The sequence below is a fragment of the Ostrea edulis genome, chromosome 7 (assembly GCF_947568905.1).
Source record: "Ostrea edulis chromosome 7, xbOstEdul1.1, whole genome shotgun sequence".
NCBI lineage: Eukaryota > Metazoa > Mollusca > Bivalvia > Ostreida > Ostreidae > Ostrea > Ostrea edulis.
The window spans coordinates 40,417,884-40,442,474 of NC_079170.1; the positions used below are offsets into that span (position 1 = coordinate 40,417,884).

Below are 24,591 nucleotides of genomic sequence, written 5' to 3' on the forward strand. Positions count from 1 at the left end.
GGCCATCCCGTTTTGCTTGATATCGTAAGAAAGGCCTTGTCATTTTAAACATTTTTTGCTCAACAAGTATTTAGAAATTCTTTACCGTTCTCGAGTTATCTCTACAAGAAATATTTAGGGGCCAAACTGTAGCTCCCTAACGGGGCCACATAGGGAAAAAACGAAATGTACATATTGTTTAGATTGTCATTCTGAACAACTTTTGTTCAATAATGCTTTTCAATCTATTTGTCGTTTTCAAGATATGAGGCGTCAATTATTCATGATTTTGGCCCTTAAAATCCCTTATTACGTAACATATGACCTACTTTTTGATTTGATAAGAAACAAGCTCGTTTAGATGAACATTTCCGCTTCAATGACTTATTACAAAATATTAATAGTTTCTGAGATATTCTCATAAACCTTTGGACCCTTCTGGGCCCCTAATTTAAAGGGTCAGCCCCTTTTGCTTGATATCGTAAGAAAGGTCATGACATTTCAAACATTTTTTGTTCAACAAGTATTTAGAAATTCTTTACCGTTCTCGAGTTATTTCTAGAAGTAATTTTTAGGGGCCAAACTGTAGCTCCCTAACGGGGCCACATAGGGTAAAAACGAAATATGCATATTGTTCAGATCATCATTCTGAACAACTTTTGTTCTTTATTGCTTTTCAAAATATTTGTCGTTTTCGAGATACAAGGGGTAAAAAAGTTATGGTTTTGGCCCTTAAAATCCCTTATTACGTAACATATGACCTAAATTTTTATATGAATAGATTTGGATTGTTGAGATGAACATTTTTTGTTCTTTGATTTATACCAAAATATTAACGATTTTTGAGATATTTGATCTAGACTTTGAGCCCTTCTAGATCCCTAATTGAAGGGGCTAGCCCCTAAATCTTGATATTTTCGAAAATATCTTGTAAATGTGCACAACTTTTGTTCTACATGTCTTAACAAAATATTTGCAAGAAAAAAGATATTGGAGATCAAAGGTCAAAAATCGCCGAAATCGGCGAAAAATTTTGGCATCCATTTTTTCAGGTCCAGGCGAGCGTTTAGGCAAATCGCCTCCAGTAAAATCGAATCCCCCACAAATCTTCTAAAATGTTTACTCTATCTTGTGTAGAAATTTCAAGACTCTAGCTTCAAAACTAACGGAGGAGATGTGTGGACAACAAGGCCCTTCAAAAAGTCACTAAAAGAGAGATAACTCCTGACCGGAAGTGACGTCAAGCACGAAATTTTGCAAGCAAAGTCTCGTCACCAAAAGACATCTTTTCTGAAAATTTCGTGAAAATCGATCGAGAAATGGCTGAGAAAAACGCGTGTACTACCAAGGAAAATAATAATAATAATAATAATAATGAAGAAGAAGAACGCGAACAATAATAGTAAGGTCTTCCGCAGGAGACGGAAGACCTTAATAATGAAGAAGAAGAACGCGAACAATAATGGTAAGGTCTTCCGCAGGAGACGGAAGACCTTAATGAAGAAGAAGAACGCGAACAATAATAGTAAGGTCTTCCACAGGAGACGGAAGACCTTAATAATAATAATAATAAACAGTAGAATCACTAGAAGGTCTTCCGTTGGAAACGGAAGGCCTTAATAAACAGTAGAATCACTATAAGGTCTTCCGTCTGAAACGGAAGACCTTAATAATAAACAGTACAATTACTATAAGGTCTTCCGTCTGAAACGGAAGACCTTAATAAGAAACCTAGTAAAAACAATATGTTCCCAAACTTTGTTTGGGGAACATAATTATAGGTTGCATTTCTTAAAGTTTTGAAAATCACAACCACTGAACAGTGACAAGGCCAATATGACTCAGATGAGCGATGTGGCTCTTGGACCTCTTCTTAAATTGATGTTTTTTCTATATGGGGATTTAACATATAGGGATAGTTTCGCCAAATGATAACTGTTTCACTTTTACTTGAATTTTGTCTAGCGATTCCCTAGAAATTGAAAATGTTGATTCTATTGAAATAAACTTATTGGTGAAACTCATTATTTCGTTACTCGTTTTGAGTTTTCATCTTCAAGAAATTAAAATAGACAAATATTGCTAACTCGTTTGTACAATGCGCTTAAAATACCATTACTAGGACCGTAAAATGTATTTTTAATCTAAAAAATTTATAATAATATTGATACCACGTATTTTCAACCAATCACAGATGGAGCGGAAGTGTATATCTTCCAAATATTTCTATCGTCCTCCAATCTAATAACATTAGCTGTGATTACACGTGGTGTCATCTGCCAGCTGTGAATCAAGTAAGGTAAATAAATACAGACACCGATCTACTTCCGGTTACACTTTGGTGACCTTTACAGTGGTATTTATTTCCGAATTGGAATCCCAGCGATGTGCCAATAAGATATTGTCATATAGGGACATCCTTCTGTGCGTTGTTCGATTTCTTGGTGACAGGTATCACCTAGTCTGGTACCCATAAATCATATCAAGTTCAAATATGTAGAAGCTTTTGAATAAATTCTGCTTCATATGAATATAAAAACAGGTCAGCTCACTAATTCGTGCCCATGGGGATTCACACAAGAGACTTTTGGAAGACCTAATTACCAAAGACTACGAATATATTGTCAATGAGGAACTCAAGCATACTATTTCTTTAACGTCTGAGTACGTGTGCTTCCAATAAGAATGGTTTTTAACAGAGGAATTTTACTGATTACTAGATATAAATGTGTCTTTTTCCATTTCTGTTGACGAAGCAATTGACTATGATTTGCAAAAGTCTAGTCTTTAATTTATCACGAGGAGTGATCGTGCAAAGTGTTGAATAGTCATACGTTTTGATGTTGTTGATTTGAAATTGTTTGCAATGTGATATGAGGAAAGGTTTGTGATTTCAAGTGTACTAAAAGTTCTGTAGATTTTCTAGATCCACAATTGATTTCAACCTCTTCTGGTATATGTTGTGGCACAACACTTTTAAAATTTCTCCTTCACAACTGTTGATATTTTTGTGAGGAGCAAAGATATGGGCTTCGTTGAAGATTTACTGCATCCAAAAATGCATGTTCATTTCTATGGGTTTTGGGAAGTTTAGGAATCCAATATAGATACGGTAACTCATACTTATTCGTCACATTTACAGGGATTTTCAATGTGTTTCAAAATGAATCATGATTTTGAAGAATTTCATATTTTAAAAAGGCAGTTGGAGTACAAGTACGATTACCAAATGTGGAACTAATGCTAGGTTCGTTTAAAATACAGTTGGAAGAATAAGCCCCACAAGAAGACAATGATGTTACAAGCTTTGTCAGCTAGAACCAAAACTTATTCCTCATATAACCTATCTGATTCTTTGATCTCTTCTTGTTTACTAAACACAGAAAGGTAGATACTGTGCACCTTTGTTTTAATGTGTACAATACGTGATTTTGATATTTATCTATTCGGAAAAGGCATTGAGTTCATGTTTTCATATTTAGCCCATTGTCAGGCACACTCTTCGACAGAATTCATAATAAAGATAAAGTACTGTTATTTCATTTAGTACAATTGGAAGACTGAGGTTCTCTGATTTTTGGTCTAAGATAATTCCATTTATATGAACATCGTCAATAACGACAGTTGGTCTATAGTTAAAAGGAGACGAAGAACCAGAAAACCCAGGTGGATTATATATAATATGGTCTATGTCTATGCACTGTAAAGTTCGTTTGTAATTAACACGTTTGGATGATATAGTAGAAATATATGTGGACAGTGTAGGCGTATCTTCAGCTGTAGTTACAGAAGGCTGGAAGTATCAAATAAGATGTAGCATACTATTGAAATCTGCCTTCAGTTCACCACGGGCAATTTGAAGCACTTTATATAAACAGTGTATTGTGAAGTCTTATTTTGGATTCACTGGTTTTTTTTTTTTTTGGTCTTTCATCAAAAGCGATAAAACGTAAAAAATGTCTAGTAATCGATATATGCTACACCTTATTTGAGACTTCCAGCCTTCTGTAACTACGGCTGAACATACAAATGACAGTTCACTTGTCCAAGTAGTTGGCAGAAGACGGTGGGTGACATGTTTCCGTCAGTAACGAAAAAAAACAGAATAACAACAAATGAATAAGTATATTGAGATAAAAATCAAATGATGATAAGTGTAATTATAATGTCATTTTACTGGTGAAGTCGATTCATTTTTATGATGCTTCTGGTAAGTCTGTGTGTATTCGGGGATGACTCAGCGAGAATTGATGTATCGCAACTTCGTCTATTTCGAATGACTTTATATCGGAAGCAGGACATCAATAATTCTTACAATACTCCGTCTGTGAATCGATCTTTTTTCAAAGCATTAGAAACTTGCATAATTCACGGGATGTGCCTAATGAATTATAGGTGAGTAAAACACGATAATTCCGCAGTTACCGCGACGTTTTCTCAGAGCACTTTAGATACTCCATCATTTTTCAAGTGATGAAGAACACATTACGTGACTCATATGTGCAGTCATTGGATCGAGCTCGTCGCATCTCTTCGTGACATGAGCTTCGTTCGATGAAACGAACACGAACTTAAAACTTAACGTAGGTCGCACGCTTGCTTGCGTCTTCGTTTTCGGGTACGCAATTCCTACGACTCAACATCTTATTAAGTGTACATTTGATTGTGAGGTAACAATTGATTTAGTAAAGTAGTACATATGTTGTTGACTGAAAATAAAGAAGCAATAATTTACTGATATCGGACAACTTTAAGGAATCGATACAGGTAACAATGTTGAAATACCTTTGGAGGCATTTTCAGAAACTTCATGGATGAAAATTGTTAAATCGTTCTTGGCACACTGATTTTGACTACAGATAACTCCGTTTACCTGATCAGGATATAGGGCTCACGGTGGGTGTGACCGGTCAACAGGAGATGTTTACTCCTCCTAGGCACCTGATCCCACCTCTGGTGTGTCCAGGGGTCCATGTTTGCCCAACTATCTATTTTGTATTACTTATAGGAGTTATGAGATTGATTACTGTTCGTTATCTTCACCTTGCATGAGAATCGATCAATCAATCATGTTTTCAGATGTTTATATAGGCTGAATGCCGGTATTATATAGAACACCCCCCCCCAAAAAATGGCTATATAGAAGCCTTTCCTCCATGGGGAAACATTACTATATAGTAGATCTTCCCCCATTAACAGGGTTACCCCTCACGTTTTTGGTTTTAATTTTAGAAAACAGACTATGGAAAGGCAATCGGGCTTTGTACAACAACTTTTGATATTGCATTTATCTGAGTATTGATAAGTGTATGTTGCCGATAGTTTGAATCTAGATACATGTACATGTATTTTCATACAGACAAATTTTGTGATATGCATTACAGTATTGCTGAGAAAGTATAAAACATACGAAATTATATATTAAAAAAGTTAATTAATTTCATCCCATATTACACATGTCACATATATATATATATATATATAGAGAGAGAGAGAGAGAGAGAGAGAGAGAGAGAGAGAGAGAGAGAGAGAGAGAGAGAGAGAGAGAATTAGCTAGTTCTCAATTGTAATTTGTAATCTCATTATAAATATGCCCAAGGTTAGGATATCTGTATTTTCGAGTACAATTTAGAGAATACATGCATAATATTAATTTGATTTGTTGGTATTTCTAATATTATGTCCATATTTTAACACATCTGATGAAATCAGAATTTTTGATCATGAATGGAAAAAATTTACGGGCCTCCACGAGGCGGTCGGTATTACTACGCAAGTTGTAAGTAGCTGTGCGTTTCTACTGCGCTATTGCAACACATCGTTTGTGAAGTATAAGTGTTTTTTAGCAAAGAATTTTTTCATATATTAAGAAAAACGTATAAGTAAGAACAAAAATAAAGAAAGAAAACGTTTCCTGATAACCATGGTAACGCAAAGTCTGAACAGCGGAACAAAAGTAAAAAGAAAAATTGTATGTACCATTATTTTACGTACGTTTTATATTCTCATGAGGATTCATTTTCAATGTTTTGAAATAATGAATGTACAAATGCATTATCAATATCACTCCGTTTACCAGATCAAGATATACATGTAGAGCTCACAGCGGGTGTGACCGGTCGACAGAGTATGCTTACTCCTCCTACACACCTGATCCCACCTCTGATATATACAGGGGTCCTTGTTTGCCCAACTCTCTATTTTGGTTTGCTTATAGGAGTTATGAGGTTGATCACTGTTAGTTATCTTCACCTTTCATTATTGTCTAAAACATGTTTACTTTGAATTTTTAGATGAAACAAATGGTTTGAGGCCGTTCTTTTGACACTTTCGTCATTTTTTTTCGTTTGTATATCTTGATCATTAGGACACTGCAAAACCACGAAACGAAATCGAAATGAGCCTAGGCCTACATAGGAACGAAACGAAACCAACTTAACCTAGGGGTGGATCCAGGTAATATTTCCAGGGGGTCCAAATATTTTAGGTACAGACCCAATTTTCCCATGGGATCCAACATTTCTTTTTGTTTCAAATATATATTTAAAAAATGAGATTTCAAACTTCCATAGGGATGGAGGTACTGCGTAAAACGCAAAATATTTTAATTTGAAATGAACGAAATATTACCCAAAGTCTTCGTTTTCAATTTTTAAAACGATCTAGGATCTTTTAGGATAGCAGATACATGTAATATATGTATGAACATGTAATAAATTGAGATGGCAAAATGAATAATAGTTAAGCTTTTAGCTCAGATGAGCTAAAAAGTTTCAGGAGTACATGTTAAAAATCAAAACTTTTCCAAAATATTCATCGTATGTGATAAAGTATAATGACGTTGTCCATCTGTCAGATTCAAATTAAATATATCTTTGGAGAAATTTTTATCAACGAATATGTATAAATCAAAGTGCTGACAGTACAGCTGGGAATTGCACTGCCTGGAATACACTGTAGTTCGATTTTATCGATATTATGTTCACATCTATTAATCCACCAACTCGAGAACAGTTGAGAGGGGTTCCTCTCAGAAAAGTATAATTCAATTGAAAATCCCAATTTCTCCCAATGCTGTGTTAAGAATCATGTCTAGCGAGGAATCGAGTTGATTCCTTAGTAGCTGCTATTTGGAATCAGGGGTAGACAATCAACAGAGTTGTAGAATTCAAGTTTTACTCCACTATATGTATGAAAAGCTCTTGTGTTAATCAAATGGAGAGAGGCAGTTTTGATTTCTCGTACGATAAATACTAATTTGTTTAATTCTGAGTTGCCTAAATAGGTGCTATTTTACAAGCACGAAATATTCTGATTTTGCATTCTAAAATGATTGTTTTACATAACATTCGACCGAATGAAATTTTTGTGGAATAATAAATATTTCCAAAAATCCCAATCAAGGGAATTCGGAAATTAACTCTCCATTTAAGATATAGTGTGGTTAAGTGTACATGAGAGTGTGCACAGGATGATGTGGTGCGTCTAGGTGGTAGTTTAATGGGATTTAACTCATCGAAGTTAAATCGGTTTATCAAAGTTAAATATCATTAGTTATCACTACTCTGTATTACCGGGATATTTCCGGATGCCAGCTATCCTCTATTCGGGTATTAGTGAGGTCATAATTACGTCACGACCACCGTGCAAGATTCCCCAGCAGTTGTCACATGGGAATTCAAGAGGTAAGACGGAAAATGTATGTAAGTATCGGTGTATAAAAAAGAAAGAAAAGAAATAATTTTAAAATGTTGTAGCTACAACAAGACGTTAGGCCCCTAGCGTTAATTTGGTTATTTTTGTCTGTACCAATTTTGTATTTGTGTATTACGGTAAATTTGAAAAAAAAATTGCATTTATATTACCTCAATTTCTTTTGCACTGTGATTGATTAAAGAGTCCGTGAAGTCAAAGTCAAAGTTTTGATTAATTGGTGTAGAATAACACGAAAGTCAATATCCCAAAATTTTACAGTCAATATAGCGGCGATAAGGAAATTATTCCCGTTCAAAGTTGTCGATTTTCGCACCTGATTAAAACCAATCAAGGCAACTTCCGGTTGTACTATTATTAGCAAAATACTTGCGTGACGTCACTTTACATCAGCTTTGAAATGGCAACTGTAAACGATAACAGCGTAACCTCGGATTCTTCGTCGGATATTGACCTACACATGTCATTTGAGATATCATCCTTCGAAGAAGAACACGAGGAACATCAGCAGGACATAGTCCCATATCGGTTTGAACTTGAAGCGACTGATCTTAGCGAATCGGATGGTTCAAGCGAAGACGAAGTCGACGACCAGCACAGACTAGAAAATACAGATTGGTACAACTTTCCCTATCTTTTATTTGTTACCCATGTAATTAAATTGATAAAATATATCTATAAACTTTATAACTTCACAGCTTATGCGTGTAGAAAAAAAATAATTGTATCCACGCTATTGAAAACGTTTGGCCATTGATCAGGTCCAGCACAGTTTCTTCATTTAGCTCTCATTATAAACGTAATTATAATAGCTTGATTAAGCTAGATTAAATTGAATTTGTTAAGTGTAGTGGCGTAGCCAAGAAGTCGCATGACAATTTTTGAACGTGTTTTTACTTTGAAGTGACCACAACACTGTCCTGATTAGAGTTCATAACAAAAAGTCAATCATTTTAAGAATGTTAATGAAAAGAAAATTTCTTCTGTGTTGTTAACTGTCCACTACCCTGTGTGCGTTGAAACATACATGTAGATAACAGGGTTTTGACAAAATATGAGGAAATGGGTATATATTATAGTATAATAGTACCCATTTGCTCATACTGTGTCAAAACCCCGTGGATAAGTATGATGACTTTACAATTTGGAATTCGATCGCCAATCCATTATTATTTTGATCCTTGTTAACTTTTATTTTATTCTGATGATTGGATAAATGTTGCTCAACAACTTTTAAAATAATCCTCAACAATCAAAATACTGAAGGATCAGTTTAAGAATTATTTTTTTGTTTACAATGTGTTGTATTGACATCAAGGAAATTGCTAAATAAAGAGAGTGCTGCACCTGGTAATCATGTAATTAAGCTGCCATGTAATATTTTACCTGCTTTTCTATTTGTCTTCAGGAAATTAATTCATAGCAAATACTTCATTAACTAATGATTCAGTAATACATGTTGATAATGCAATTACAATTTTAGGTGCAATTGTGGATCATGCACACCCATGCCCACAGCATTAGAAAGCAAATGCTGCTCTGAAATTCCACAGATTGTCGAGAAAATTGAGTCTTATAGTGATGATTTAACCTGCATTACAAGACATCCTGGATTCCAGACTGTTTGTCTAGACGTCTTTGTCCTGGAGACTGCATACTACCAGTATCGTTCTCAGTATGGAGATATACAGAACAGCATGAATGAGTAAGAATGATGTTTTATTATCGATAATTATTAGGAATTCAACAAAAGTGGTGTATTCAGTTGTGTAACAATTTATACATTTTTATCATAGGAGAAACAGATATACCGCATATCGTCAACTAGCTCGTTGGTGTTGGGGCTACTTAGGAAAGAGTGTTCGAGTCCCCCTCCCCTCCTGTGCAGTAACAAAGATCCGTGAGACATTCAGCTCAGAGGAGTATCACGGATATCAAGACCCAGAATGAGTAAGCATAATTTGACTCAAAGTAAAACATTTTTTAAAAAGTTTAAAAAAAGCAATATTTCTCATGATGAAAAAAATATTTATAATATTATACAAAAGTTAAAAACATAAGCAAGAAAAAGAACACTAAAAATAAAAAATATCTGTAAAGATATCTATTTTTTAATTAGAATAATTTAAATCAATGAAAGCATCAGCTTCAAAATAAATCCTGCACCCAGGAATGGGACGTGGGCCCTGCTTACATGTTTCCATGTCTTTAATGACTATACAAGGGGAATTATTTACACTATAGCTACATACTATGACACTAAAAATAAAGCAATCTAATACTAAGTTATTTACATATGCAATATACTACAGAACTATATACATGATGGACGTGATAAAGTTTTGTTCATTGCACATGTTCATCACACTTCTCTTCTATACTGGTGTCTCTTTCCTCCTAAAACGAGATCTGAAATGCTGCACTGCCTCACTTTTTTCAGGATGCACAAAGTTACTGCAAAGTGGTGGTGGCTGTATTTCTGGCAAGCAGGAGACAGGTGGTTGATGGGGTGATGTAGCATCAACTGAAGCTTCCATGGATGCGAATGTCTCAGTCATCAATGAAGTTACATACCCTGAAATGAAGTCAATATGCAATAACTGTGTCATATGAGAATCTTAATTTCTACTCTTCTAGGTGCTCATTGTTTTCCATAAATTCAAATAAATTTTTTTAAATTCTTTATACTGTTTCTATTTTATTGGTATATATATATATATATATATATATATATATATATATATATATGTATATACTTTATTTAGGCATTCCCATTAGTCAAGAGAGGGAGAGAGAAAAAGAGGAGAGGAAAGGAGTATTGTTGTAGTACCATATGTTGAATCTACAGTTCTCTTTCGCACACTGTACTCTCCATGCTTAAACTTGGGAAAGCTGATCTTGAACTGCATGTTCCCTTCCTTTGTAGCAGCCTGCACTCTTGACGTATTTTCATTGAAATGAAGAGCAGCAACGATCAACCTTAAAACAATATTGCTATAAAATTACTTATCTTAAACATGCTTTGGTCAATTCAACTTAATTAGTAGATTATCATACAGGAGCACAAAAAATATGGAAGGATTTTATTTTTATATATATATTTCCCGAGAGAGAAAAAAATTAATGACAAACGACATCACAGTGTTAATCAAGTTAAAATTCAAAGAATCCTTGGTAGAAGATACAAAACCAACATTCTGTGACTTTAATCATTCACTCATGTCACTGGGAAGCAAGTTTGTTTGAAATTGTAAATTTTGCGAAAATAAAAAAAATATCGAGGTGACTCCCTTTTTTTGAGGGGCGGTAGGGGTTGTTGATCTATCAATTGATTTTATTTGGCCTTGCATAAAATATACAAGCAGCATGGGTTATTGAACATTCATGAAATTTCTGAAGCATAAACATACCTGCAGTACATGCCATAGTAAGAGAAGGCCACCATTTTGGGGGCAAAGTGGTTGACAGTACTATGGAATGCCTCTATCTGTGATGTCTGGTACAATGGGGATAGCTTGGGAATGTCCCTTTTCATCTGATTGGACAAGATGATGTCACTAATCTTCTCACTTGCTTTTGATCCTTTTTGAAAATGATATAAGAAAAAATTAGTAAAAATGAAATCAATAAACATTCGCAGTTTTTAATAAGGCTCAACACTTTTATAAAAACCATAATATGCTAACAAAAGAAAATGTTTAATTATCAACAGACCTATGTAAAGAACAAGAGGCCCACAGGCCTTAATGGGGCACCTAAGGATCATAGCCCATACGGGGTGCCTGAACCCATGAATTTCACAATACAGGTAGAAAGCTTTATGGACATCATAATCATGCCTTTAGTGTTTCTCAGTTCTGTATGGAAGTAGAAGAAGAAAAATTTCTAAGATTTAATACATTTTCACTGCGTGTCCATATTGACCCCACCAAAGGGCCAGGAGTCATAAACTTCACAAGTTAGAGATTTTCATAGACGTTAAAATCATGCAATTAGTTTTTCGCGAATGTATATGGGAGTAGAGGAGATTTCCCAATATTTAATACATTTTCACTATATGGCCCCACCTTAGGACCTGAACCCCTGACCTAGGGATCATCAAATTTACAACTTAATGGGCTACCCAATCATTCTAAATATCTGTTATTTGCAATTTAGTATCAATAGCATGAAAGAGGATGTCTTTTGAATGTTTAAAACTCTATACCAAATTTGGTCTTGTCCTGGAGTCAGAACCCCTACCCTGGGGATCATGAAAGTTAAAATTTTGGTAGAGGCTTTCCTGTTCTACATTACTATGTATTTAGTTTTTCTCACACACATGTGGATATAAAGAAAATTTGTCAAATTTGGGCAGTTTTTGTCCTGCCCCTTAGACTCCAGGAGTGCAGGAATCCTTAAATTTACAATTTATGTCCACCTTGTTCAAAAAATGCTACATACCAAAGTTGAAAAGAATTGGCATGGTAGACATCAAAAAGTAAAAAATGTTCAATTGTTAACGCATGACGAAGGACGACGACCGCAGACCAATTGCAATAGGTCATTCGAGTAAACTTTGGTGATCTAAAAATTTAACAAGTGGTTCTACCTGGTTTTATCCACTTCTTCTTTCGTTCGTCGCCATAAAGCATGCCATGGGCACACGATGGGAATAGCTCATTGTGTCCCTCATGCTTGTTGTGAACATGGTTTTCAACGGATTCCCACTTTGCCCACATCAAGTCCCCATCCCCATTAGGTGTAGAGGCTGCTACCCAATATAGGTGATTTGTCAGGCTCCTGCTCCACTTCGATAGCTGTCCACATTCACTCTGTTTGGCGGCAGCCAGGACTTTTTTCTTTAAACCTACATTGAATAAACAGGACAAACTCAGATAATTCTCAATGCATATTTTCTACAGTTCTCTCCAAACTTCAAATAATTAAGCATGCATAGCTATGTGTCTAGTAAATGTCTGCAAATGTTGCGAGCATAAATCGAGTGAACAATTAAAAATATTACCTTTAGCAACATGCCACACATCATAGTAATGAGTGGTCTCGGGTAAATTTTCCCTGATCCACTTCTGGATTTGTAGATGGCGGTCAGTCACGATCGTCCCTATCTCCAGATCATTATTTTTTACCCAGTCAACAGCACGCTCGAGACCTCTTTTCTCCATACCATTACTATTTTTTACTTCATTACTCTACAAAATTGTATAACAATATAAATAAGGAGAAAAAGTAAACCACATCTCACACACAACATCAAGAACTTGAAATCACAAATACAACTTTCAAAATAAACTTCTTAAAATAGATGTTTAAATATCATACATAAAGACTAGTTAATGTCAAATCTTTCCTTTCATTCATTTATGCAAATACCTGAACTAGCTGGATGTCAATCACAATTCCTTTTTCAAGGTCAATAGTGCTGTAGGAGCCAAACTTGGCACAGTGACCAGGGGAGTCAGCTCGCCCATCTCCACCAACAATCAGTGGCTCCCCTCGTTCCACCGCTTGCCTGGCATACGTCTCCTGGTGTCTGTTCCACACACGAGCAATGACAGGAAACAGCACAGATGCCTGGTGGGAATAAAATGTTCTACTTGTTATGGTTGCAACTCCCATAAACTGCAGAACCCGCAGAACTTTAGCAGCAAGGGCTCCAGAGAACAGAATGCTGGCAGATAATCCGAGGTTTCCTACAGGAATGTTTCCAAGGGAGGGCTGGCTACTCCATTGCCAAGTAAATCCACAGAATTCACACTCTGCACTAATCCTGGCCATCGTCCCTATCACCTGATGAACAGTGGCTGTGGCGTGTCTATGGCACCTCTTGCAGCTACTGAATAGCTCCAACAACTTTGATCTGGACACTATAAACTTTTCTTCATCCAGTGGGTTGTAGGGCTTTTCATTGCTAAAACATTTCAAATTAAACTGATTATATAGCTTAGGTTTTCCTTAGTACTTCAACTGATAGGATTTTTCAGACACTTTTTTCAACAATAGATATATAATGTTGTTTTGTTTTAATAGAAAATAGTTCAGAATTACATAATCAATTTTTTTTTTTAAATTTCTACAACTTCAATCTGAATTTACTTAGAATGCTAATTTTCCCCCCTCAACTAAACACTTGAATTCTCACAGAATGCAAAATAGAGCTTACTTATTATTATGGATATGAGAATCATCTGAACTGGCACAGCCACTAGATGGTTCATACAGTGAGGCAGCCTCACTCCCTACTTCCTCTATTGACTCTCCCCCACTTGACAAATCCAGGACAGGAACTGCTGCTGGTGGTACTTGTGGAGTGGGCAAGTCATCCCTGCCATTAAATTGTACACCAATGCTGCGAACACGTGGTTGGAGATTAACTTGCAGCCCTGGAGAGTAAAATGGCCATTAACAATCTGCCCAATTGTAAAAAGTGACTTTTTTTTGAGTAACAAAATACAAACAGGAGAGAATTGATTTGTATTAAAATTTCTATTTTATCTAAAACTTTTTATCGTGTTTCTGGGTTTTTTTTAATTGTAACAAAAACATGAATAAACATTAACTGTACATAGAATCAATTCACTGATATAATATTATTGTCTGTAAACATTAAATTTGACCTTTCTCTTTATTCTTTGCAGCCACTTGGATCTTAACACTGCGTTTCCTAGGTTCTTCTGTCTGACAGGCCATTGATATGCTACTCTCTTCCTAAAATAGATATAGATATTGAGTATTCTGTAGAATATGCAAATGCTAACACTTTTTAAACAATTTTAACTAGTTTTACTGTTTCAGAAATGTTTGATTTATTAACCTACATTTGAAAACAGATTTCTGTTTTGACAATTTTCAAACATGATCTATAACCATTTCCAATCAATTGTTATAGAAATATGTGGAAATTGTTATTTGTGAAATTCTCCTACAGAGTTTAAACTTTATGAATTATACCATTAGTCACGCGGGCTCCGGGATTTTGCTATTTCGGAACCCACCGAAGAATTTTGTAGCCCACCAACTCAAATAATGTAAAATAGTCTCACTATCAATATTAATATATATATATATATATGTTTATCAGTGTTCATTCCATATCAACATCAAGCAAAGCATCCCAACCTCACTTTCCTCGAACCATGGACAGGGCTCGGAATTAACATATATGCTCGTCAGTCTGTGATTGGTTAAACGTCTGGCGGACTGACATTCATCTGTTTTAGTCAGTCCGATGGGACTGGTTAAATTTCTAAAGCATCATTTTGGAAAATGTATTTATGAATATGGATTATCACAATACCGAACCCGATATAAAATACTTTTTTGAAAAGAAACTGTACTGGCCATGTGGGTTACCAAGATTTCAATTGTACTCGCTCAACCCAAATTTCACTTGCATTTGGTGAGTGAACAGGTGTTAAGTTTAAACCCTGGTTTAAATTGATTTATGTAAACAGGAATACCTGAATGGGTGCTTGATGACTCTCAACATGCTCTTGTAGGTCTTCCTCTACTGGTATTTCTGTATTGTTGTCACACAGCAACTCTGTCAGTATCTATAATGAACCAATGCAACAATTGTTACAAGTGTAACCACATCCTTGAGGCTTGAGGAAATGCAGTACTAAGTCTAGGAAATTAAGGGTGGGGGTCTGGACACCCCTACCCCCCCGAATCCCCAATCTGAGCATGAAAGCAACAATGAAGCAAGAAACGTAGAAAACATAAGGATGCATCCCATCTCAATTTTTTTTGCCTGATGAAAAAAAAAAATGTTTTACTGAGTACCATAGTCTAAATAAAGGAATAATGAATTGACAAGCAACTCATATAGATCCTTAGCTAAAAATTTACCTACACTCAAATTTTTGCAAGTATAGTAAATTAGTAATTAATTACGAAGATGAGATTCAACAAATAATCAGATAGGTATGCTATTTGCTTATGAGACAGGTGCATTGTACCCACTGCACTTCTGTGTCACTGTCTCGCCTCACTGATGCGTGAAGTCCAGCAATTCATGAAGTCAAAATAAAGGACATCTTTGTATTTAACATGTTACTGTACATTGATTTATATTGTTTCATATGGTAAATGGAAATGATTGCATTAGACATCGGCTACTTTCAGCTAGACATGTACATTGTTTATAAAGTTATTAAGTTGAAACCTGCATCGCTGTGGGAATAATACTTCTGAGTGTGTTTGATTAAAAAAAAAACAACAACGAAGAACAGAAAAGAAAATTACCATGTTTTTTGCGCGCTTTGCATATGCTCTTCGTTCGGGCGGGGGGGGGGGGGGGGGGTCGTGAGCTGAGGAGACTGAAGAAAGGCGTCGTTGAGTTCATCCCTCTTCCGCTTAGGATATATCGATGGCACAGATCCCTTACGAAGACACTTATTCGCAGGAATGCCGAAGTCTTTCATCAGCGAAAAACGGGCCTCGTAGCAATCCTCGTTAAAATGTTCGCTACAAATCACTGTGTACTGCGATGGCCCAGGCCAGTCTGCCCTTGTTAGCTTTAGAAAACGAACCCAGGCTGCTCGCTGACGCTGATCTTTTGGGAAAATATGCACCGAAACTCCATCTGCTTGTCTTTTGCTACAACCTGCCACAACGCACATCCGTCCTTTATTCTTACTAGCCATTTCGATGTTATAATCACTACCGAGCTCTACCAATTTTGCATTGAGAATGGCGCCAATGATGTTAGTTGGCGTCACTTCCGGTAGAGCCCGTTTTCGTTATCGTAAAGGTGTGGATTAGCAATATTTTGATATTTCGTGCAATAACTCGCATATTAAAAAGCACTGAGTGATCAGACTTGTTTTTTTCTGTTCTTTATTATATAAACAATATTTAAAGAAACACTTTGAAAACGGCTTCACGGACACTTTAAATTTAAATTACTTGCATATTGTTGGAGTACAAAATGCCAAAGAGAAAGGGAGAAGCGCAACCTTCGTCTAGGGGAAGAAAGAGGAGAATCCCCGCTGTGACTGTGAGTGAGCCCGAGCGTATTGACGATCAGAGCCAGGCCGCTAGTGTTAATGACAACCCTCCTCCACGCTTTACTGACGAACAGATGCAGCAAATCACAGATGCTATCTCTGCGGGCATGACGGCCAGTGTATCCAAGGCCCCCATTCCAGTCCGGGCCACGGACGCAAGTGTGAATTGCCAGGCTACTCCACCAGGTAATGCAGACTTGGACTTTATTTTCAATGAAACCGGGGGTAATAGTTACTCGCCTGAGCAAGCTCCCAGTTATAGTCTCGAGCTGGGCTTTAATGTGCCCAACAAAATAAAAGTGCCTAATGGGCAATATGTCAATTTAGCCACATTAATGCATAATTACTCTGGCCCCGATGATGAAACCCAATACATAGCACTTCAAGATGGTAACTTAGCAATGGCCAAAAAATCTAAGGTCAAATATATCACATATATCCAAGTCTGGACAGATTTATTCCTTGCTTACGCTTCAATATTTGCCACTGTGCATCCAGAATGCACCACTTCATTATTTAAGTATATGCACACAATTCGTTTGGGAACTAGCAGGTCATCTGGTTTGGGCTGGCGTGATTATGATATTCAGTTTCGTTTAAAGAAAGAGCAAAACCCCGGTATGTCATTTGCTAGTGTCGATCAGGAACTGTGGTTGTTGTATATGCTGGCCCCTTGGTACCCTCCAGTAACAAGAACAGGGACCAAATCAACAAGTGTTACGATTTCAATTTCCGGGGAAATTGTCAAAAGAAGCCCTGTCCATATAAACATCTCTGTATGCAATGTTCACGCAATCATCCCTCTATCAAGTGTTTTTCATCAACCCCCCATTCAAATCGTTTCAGTTCTGGACCCAACACGCCACAGACATCTGAACGTGTCCCACAATCGACACCCAACAATCCAAAACCAGGCCAGTCATTTAGACATTAATACCATAGCAACTACGCCAATACAAACTGCACATTTAGAAAATTATTTAAAGCATTACCCGGATAAAAGTACAGCAGGGGAACTATTACAAGGGTTTTCACTAGGTTTTCGACTTGCTTACAATGGTCCAAGATATGCGACAGTTTGTCGTAACCTTCGATCATTGGAGGGGCTTGAAGATCAAGCAATTGAATTAATCAATAAGGAAATCCATCAAGGCAGAGTGGCGGGGCCATTCCCCATTTCCCCTTTGTTTAACCTCAGGTTATCGCCAGTCGGGTTAGTTCCCAAGAAGGATGGATCATTTAGGCTTATTCATCATCTATCATACCCCACAGGATCCAACGTTAACGACTACATTGATAAAGATTGTTGCTCAGTAACTTATACGTCTTTTGACCAGGCCCTCAATATGTTGGCGAAGTTAGGAAAGGGGACCCTTGTAGCACGTCTTGATATTAAAGGTGCATTTAGACTTTTGCCAGTACACCCATCTGATTTTAACCTGTTGGGATTTAAATTTCAAAGCAATGTCTACATTGATATGTGCTTACCATTTGGCTGTGCAATCAGTTGTGCTAAGTTTGAAAAGGTTTCTACTTTTTTAGAGTGGACTCTAAAGGAAAAGTCTGCAAGTGACAACGTGGTACATTATTTAGATGACTTTTTGTTAGCAGGGAGACCTGGTACCACAAACTGTGTAAACCTCATGTTGTGTCTTTGTTCTATCTGCTCAGATCTAGGTGTACCTTTGGCACATGAAAAGACAATAGGTCCTACATCAGTCCTGACCTATCTAGGCTTAGAAATTGACACTATCCAAATGACTATTAAGATCCCACAAGACAAGTTAGGTCAGCTTAAGACTGAGTTGCTAGGTTTGTTGTCCAAAAAAAGAGCAACGCTTAAGGAATTGCAAAAGCTTACAGGGCTATTGAACTTTTGCATTAGAGCTATACCGGCTGGCAGGGCATTTGTTCGTCGTCTGTATGATGCTACCCGAGGTCTATCAAGGCCACACCACAGACGTAGAATTACAAATGAAATGAAAAAAGACATTCACACTTGGCTACTGTTTTTGGATTTCGTCAATGGGATAACTTCGTATCAGCTGGTTGACTGAACTTCTGACCTTGACCTGCAATTGTTTACAGACAGTGCCGGTTGTCCAGACCTTGGGTGTGGCGCCGTGTTCAATTCTCATTGGGCTTATATGCTATGACCGCAGGAATGGAAACATTCCAACATATTCAGGCAGGTCACCTCTTTAGAGTTAGTTCCCATAGTTATGGCATTCACCATTTGGGGTGATAGATTCCAAGGCAGAAAGGTCATCTTATACACTGATAATAACGCTTTGGTATCAATATTGAATTCTAAAACTTCCAAATCCAAGCTCATAATGCATTTACTTAGACCCCTAGTCTTGCAGGGATTAATCCATAGCATATTATTCAGGGGACAACACATAGAGGGTGTTAAAACATTAAAGCAGACTCTCTTTCCTGACAGCAATGGTCAAGATTCATAGAGTCATTTCCAGGGGCCGACAAGCTGCCATCGCAGGTGCCTCCGGTTTTTCACCAGCTGATTTGCAGCATAGATCTCAAGAATTGCTGAGCCACTCCTTAGCAGACAATACTAAGAAATTGTGCAGTTCTGGGCTTCACACGTTCAATGCATTTAGAACAACTCACAACTATCAGATTACTTGGCCTCCAACCACATGCCAACTTGCCCATTTTATTGCATTCTTATCCCTTCGCAAGTTTAGCCCCAATACCATCAAGTCCTATCTGACTACAATGTCCTTTTATTGTAAAATTTCCAACATCACAGACACAACCCAAACCTTTGTAGTGAAGAAAATTCTTTCCGGCTCATGTCGCACTAAGGTTCAAGTAGACGAGCGAAAGCCCTTATCTATAGACATGCTACACAGAATGGTCAACATGTTCCCATCAGTTTGCTCATCACAGTATGAAGCCACTCCTTTTGTTGCTGTCTTCACTACGGCATTTTTGGGTTTTTTTTCGCATGGGCGAGCTGGTTCAAAATAGTTTCAGGGAAGTCGGGCATGCTATTCAGTTTGAAGATGTTGGGTTTTTAGCATAATGTAACGCCATCAGAATTTCACTAAAGCATTCAAAAACTGACCAGCAAGGTAAGGGGGCAATCATAACCTTGCGCCCAACATTTGAGGCCATTTGTCCAGTTGAATCGCTGATGTCGTTTATGCTAATTAGGCCTGGCTGTTTTGGTTCCTTTTATTGCCACATTGGGGGAACTCCTGTCACTAACTATCAGGTTAGGGCGATACTTACTATGCTCATCACCAAGTTGGGTTTAGATAGTAAAGTGTACAACACTCACTCTTTTCGCATCGGTGCTGCCACAGATGCTTGGGTTCAAGGCAAGACTGAAGATGAAATAGCAGCAGGAGGCCGGTGGAAGTCAAAATGCATGTACAATTACATAAAATGTTGAAGTTGTCTCTTGGCTAATTTTTGTACGTTCCTTATTCAATATTACCCTTTTATTACTATTTTGCCTTCATTTGTAAGCAATTCAATTTCATATATCATTGTAGATCACAAGAGGATTCGGATTGTAGGATCCTCACTAATTAAACATGCTTTTTTGCATGCCCGCTCTTCTTCATTTGGGGCTAATCTCCAATTACTTAGACACAACGCTTCAGTGTTTTGGCAAGGGAAGGGGGGCATGAAATGGAAGCAAGTCTACCCCCAGGTAAAGACTCTTTTGAAAATCGAGGAATCACCACACTACCTGCTAATACATTGCGGGGGGAATGACATTGGGCAAGGGGATACAGGTGTAATGCTTCGCAATCGTATTAAAAAGGACCTAGTCAAACTGCACAACTTGCTACCTACAACTACAATAGTCTGGTCTCAGATCTTACCAAGGGTGCATTGGCGAGGGGAACGGGACCATCTCGCTGTAGAGAGGGCTAGGGTGAGACTTAATAGCTGCATTGCAACATTCATACTCAGGTTAGGAGGGAAGTACATACGATACCCAGAGCTTAAAATCACAAGCCCTGATCTTTTCAAGGATCAAGTTCATTTAAGTATTTTGGGCAATTGCCTGTTTCATCACCGAATACAACAAGCATTTCAGTATTTTCTGTCGGATCCACTAGCATCTGTAACCCCCAATGTTTGTGTTCTTGATCCATAGCTGCTCTAGTGGGTTTTTTTTTTTTTTGGGGGGGGGGGGGGGCTGGCAATCATTTCATAGATAGGCAACTATGAGTACTCATTCACTGGGGCAATACTTAAATCTGATTTTTGGCGATTGGCACTTGCATGGTTTTTAGTTGTGTTCTTGATTGATGATGTATCACACGAACATGTCAAGGGGCGCCTGGTTATGCAAAATTGTTCCTGCCCCCCCCCCCCCCCCCTTTGCATCTATGTATATATTGCACACTAAATTGTTTTCTGAGTGTTCACTGATTGATGATGTGATCACATTTTGTTAAGGGATGCCCATTTTAAGCAAAATTGTTGCTGGCTCCCTTTTTTGTACACATTGCATAGTGTACTATTTTTTCGGTGTTTAATGAGTGACACTTGATCTGATTTTGTTTAGGGATGCCTATTGAAGTAGAATTGCTGGCACCCTTTGTGGCATTATTGCGCACTCATTCCTATTTGTAGCAATCACTGATTGATGACGTGGTCATTTTTGTTAAGGGCGAATGCCCAATCAAGCAATTTGTGGTTGGCCCCCTTTTTGATTTACATAGTGCATAGTAATCAGTTCATACTTGCTATTGTTTGTGTTTTGGTATTCACTTGTCATATTTGTGCTTACGGACATCTATATGAGGCTATTGCCCTGTAATTCCTTGTTGGTTTCGCTGGGGTGCTCATAGAAAGATAGTTTTTATTAGACAATTTAGTTTTATATATGTGTATTTGGGACTGATAGCACCAGCCTATTAAGAGGGTTAATCTTTTTGTCCCATTACTGCCCTGCTTTGGGGAGGGTTGACTCTACTGGTGGCGCAGCCTAGTCTAGTGGTGATATTTAGCTTGCCAGTAGAGCTCGCCTGGATTTTTCATTCATTTAATTGATATTCCAAGTATAAATGAACATTATCTAATATTTTCCTGGGTGAACATCTGGTCCCAGGGTTCACTTCAGGTTATGTTTTCTCCTTGTACTTGCACTAGTTATGAGCAGCCGTGATCCTTAGCGCCAATAAATTTAATAACCTTACCTACGAGTCTGTCTTTGTCTGTGCATACTAGTTTGCTTAACCCTGCACTTACCATATTTTGTCTTGGATAATGTAGTATAGTGAGTGCTTGCACTGCTTGCTTCCAGCTGCTGCCGCTGTATAGACCTTCTGAGCGAAAAGGGGGCACAATTGCATAAGCCCTCCCTGACAGTATATAACCTCTCCATCACTAAGATCCTAACTGTACCTCTACGTGGTACCACACATCCACTGGTGCCTCACATTTCTAGGCTGAACAGTTAGGGATCTCGGAGGAGCTTGGCCCCCAGAAGTGCGATGTGCAGGCCCATCGGCGGATGGATATGCCCTGACGTCCACCAACCAAGCCCCAGTTATGGGTTAAATAACTGGATATGAAGAGTTCATAAGCTTTGGTTAGCAGTCCTCCTAGGAGAAAGTCACCCCAAAATCAAACTAGGATAGATGGGGTTCTATAGCCATGTCAAGCAGCCCATCTAGGAAATGGGTCACTCTGATCACAAAGCCTGGACGGCCAGACTCATCCAGGTGGAAATCCGACCAAGGCTGCGATAGGCCAGCAACCTATACAGCCGAATTTATTTATCTAGCTACAGAAACCGCTATAGTAAACAACAGTATTCCAGGACAGGCGGACATTGAAAGCCGAGAGGATAGTGTCAACCTGACGGGGAAACCTAAATGGAAATCACAACTACTCAGTTGTAAAGGAAAACTGCGTGTGACATTACTACAAACAGGAAAGTTGAAGGAATTATATGATAATGCAGAAAGGTACCATCTTGATATCGTTGGAGTACAGGAAGTTAGATGGAGTGGAAAGGATAAGAACCGGCATGATTCATGGACATTTATATACTCAGGCAGAGATGACCAAAAACATGAGGCAGGAGTAGGTGTACTTTTATCCAAGAGAGCAGCTGATGCCGTTAATTCCACCGACTGTATTAGTGAGCGCCTACTTAAGATAAGATTTAAAGCTGGAGTCACTAACCTTACTGTGATTGTAGGGTATGCACCAACAGAAGTAGCAAACACACCAGAAAAACATGAATTTTATGAACAGTTGAACAACATTCTGGGCAATATACCACGACATGATATGTGCCTCTTGATTGGTGATTTTAATGCTAGAGTGGGGTAAGATATAACAGAATATCCCAGAGTAATAGGCCGATATGGCATGGGTGACATGAACGAGAATGGACAGATACTCCTTGACACATGTAGTACCCATGGTTTAGTAATTGCTGGCACCATCTTTTAGCACAAGGAAATTCATAAGTATACGTGGACTAGCAATACAGTATCAAGAACAAGAGCACAGCTTGATCATATCATCATCAATAGTAGATGGAAACGCTCCATGACAGATTGTAGAACCTACAGGGGTGCTGATATCTTTAGCGACCATGAGCTACTAATTTCTACTATCACCATGAAACTGGCAAAACCTAAATCAAGGGGTGCAAAAGGAAAGTTTGCCACTTATAAACTTAACGACCAGATAATGAAATATAGATACCAACAAGAAGTGAAGAAACATCTGAGAGAGGAGAACAGTCAACAGCTTGAGATAGAGGAAGACTGGGATAACATCAAAAATTGCATTCTACATGCTGCATAAAACACCATTGGTAGGATTAGGCATAAAAGAAAAGAATGGATTAGTGTTCAAACAGAAGAATTGGTGGAAAAGAGACGAACGGCAAATGGAAGGAAGGATTCAACTGGAACTAGGCGACGCTCAGAGGAATACAGAAAGCTTGATGCCCTTGTAAAAAAGAGTCCAAAGAAAGAGAAAGAGAATTGGTTTGACAAATGTGCTAGTGAGTTAGAGGTAGCATCTGGTATGAAAAATCAAAGGAAGGTATTTCAGATTGTGAAAAAGGTGAATAGGAGATCAGCACCACAGCCCATGTCTGTAAAAAGCAAGGAAGGAAACATACTGACTGACAAAGATCAAGTGAAAGACAGATGGAGAAAACACTTCTGTGAGCTCCTAAACAGACCAGCCCCAGCACGAAGGTACCATCCAAGTCAACAGCTATGGGAAGAATTAGATATAGATACAAGTGAACCATCAGAGGAGGACGTAGAAAAGGCAATCAACAAACTGAAGAACAACAAGTCAGCTGGTACAGACAGTGTTACAGCAGAACTGATACAATATGGAGGTTAACCCACCAGAGCCAGGTTCCATTCACTCTTGCTTAAGATCTGGCAAGACGAGCAGGAGCCTCTAGACTGGAAAAAGAGTGAACTTTATATTCTCTTTAAAAAAAGGTTACATCAAACACTGCAAGAACTACAGGGGCATTGCACTATTGTTTGTGGCAGGAAAAGCCTTCGCCTGGATTGACTGCGGATAACTCCGTTTACCTGATCAGGATATGGGGCTCACGGCGGATGTGACCGGTCAACAGGGGATGCTTACTCCTCCTAGGCACCTGATCCCACCTCTGGTGTGTCCAGGGGTCCGTGTTTGCCCAACTATCTATTTTGTATTGCTTGTAGGAGTTATGAGATTGATCACTGTTCGTTATCTTCACCTTGCATTGAACAGGATAAAGGATGCTGTTGATAAAAGACTACGAGAGAACCAAGCAGGATTTAAGAGATCGAGCGGATGTATTGACCAAATATTTTGTCTGAGAATACTGATCGGAAAATGCCTTGAGTTTCAAATACCAGCAGTCACC

The 24,591-nt window shown here is 37.9% G+C and overlaps 3 protein-coding genes and 1 pseudogene across 4 annotated transcripts; 3 read left to right on the forward strand and 1 right to left on the reverse strand.

The window, feature by feature from the left end:
* The first annotated feature begins 7,876 nt into the window (after nucleotides 1-7,876).
* Nucleotides 7,877-10,375, forward strand: LOC125663786 (P2X purinoceptor 7-like). Its single transcript, XM_048896162.2, has 4 exons — nucleotides 7,877-8,310; nucleotides 9,176-9,397; nucleotides 9,489-9,642; nucleotides 10,133-10,375. The coding sequence occupies exons 1-3, from the start codon at nucleotides 8,093-8,095 to the stop codon at nucleotides 9,640-9,642; spliced, it is 594 nt and encodes a 197-aa protein (XP_048752119.2). The 5' UTR covers nucleotides 7,877-8,092; the 3' UTR covers nucleotides 10,133-10,375.
* LOC125656629 (uncharacterized) lies at nucleotides 9,848-15,986 on the reverse strand. Of its 2 annotated transcripts, none has more exons than XM_056144398.1 (10): nucleotides 15,940-15,986; nucleotides 15,153-15,245; nucleotides 14,310-14,400; nucleotides 13,856-14,075; nucleotides 13,066-13,603; nucleotides 12,698-12,884; nucleotides 12,284-12,541; nucleotides 11,103-11,274; nucleotides 10,523-10,671; nucleotides 9,848-10,267 (listed from the first exon to the last, which is right to left on the reverse strand). In XM_056144398.1, the coding sequence occupies exons 1-10, from the start codon at nucleotides 15,940-15,942 to the stop codon at nucleotides 10,068-10,070; spliced, it is 1,911 nt and encodes a 636-aa protein (XP_056000373.1). In that variant the 5' UTR covers nucleotides 15,943-15,986; the 3' UTR covers nucleotides 9,848-10,067. The 2 variants fall into 2 exon arrangements, with proteins under 2 accessions (XP_056000373.1, XP_056000372.1); XM_056144397.1 differs by lacking the exon at nucleotides 15,940-15,986 and adding an exon at nucleotides 14,812-14,938 and having other exon boundaries at nucleotides 15,153-15,313.
* A 638-nt stretch (nucleotides 15,987-16,624) lies between these two features.
* On the forward strand, nucleotides 16,625-17,637 carry LOC130048675 (uncharacterized; annotated as a pseudogene).
* Nucleotides 17,638-22,349: 4,712 nt separating this feature from the next.
* Nucleotides 22,350-24,071, forward strand: LOC130048676 (uncharacterized). Its single transcript, XM_056145690.1, has 2 exons — nucleotides 22,350-23,029; nucleotides 23,531-24,071. The coding sequence occupies exons 1-2, from the start codon at nucleotides 22,350-22,352 to the stop codon at nucleotides 24,069-24,071; spliced, it is 1,221 nt and encodes a 406-aa protein (XP_056001665.1).
* Nucleotides 24,072-24,591: the final 520 nt, after the last annotated feature.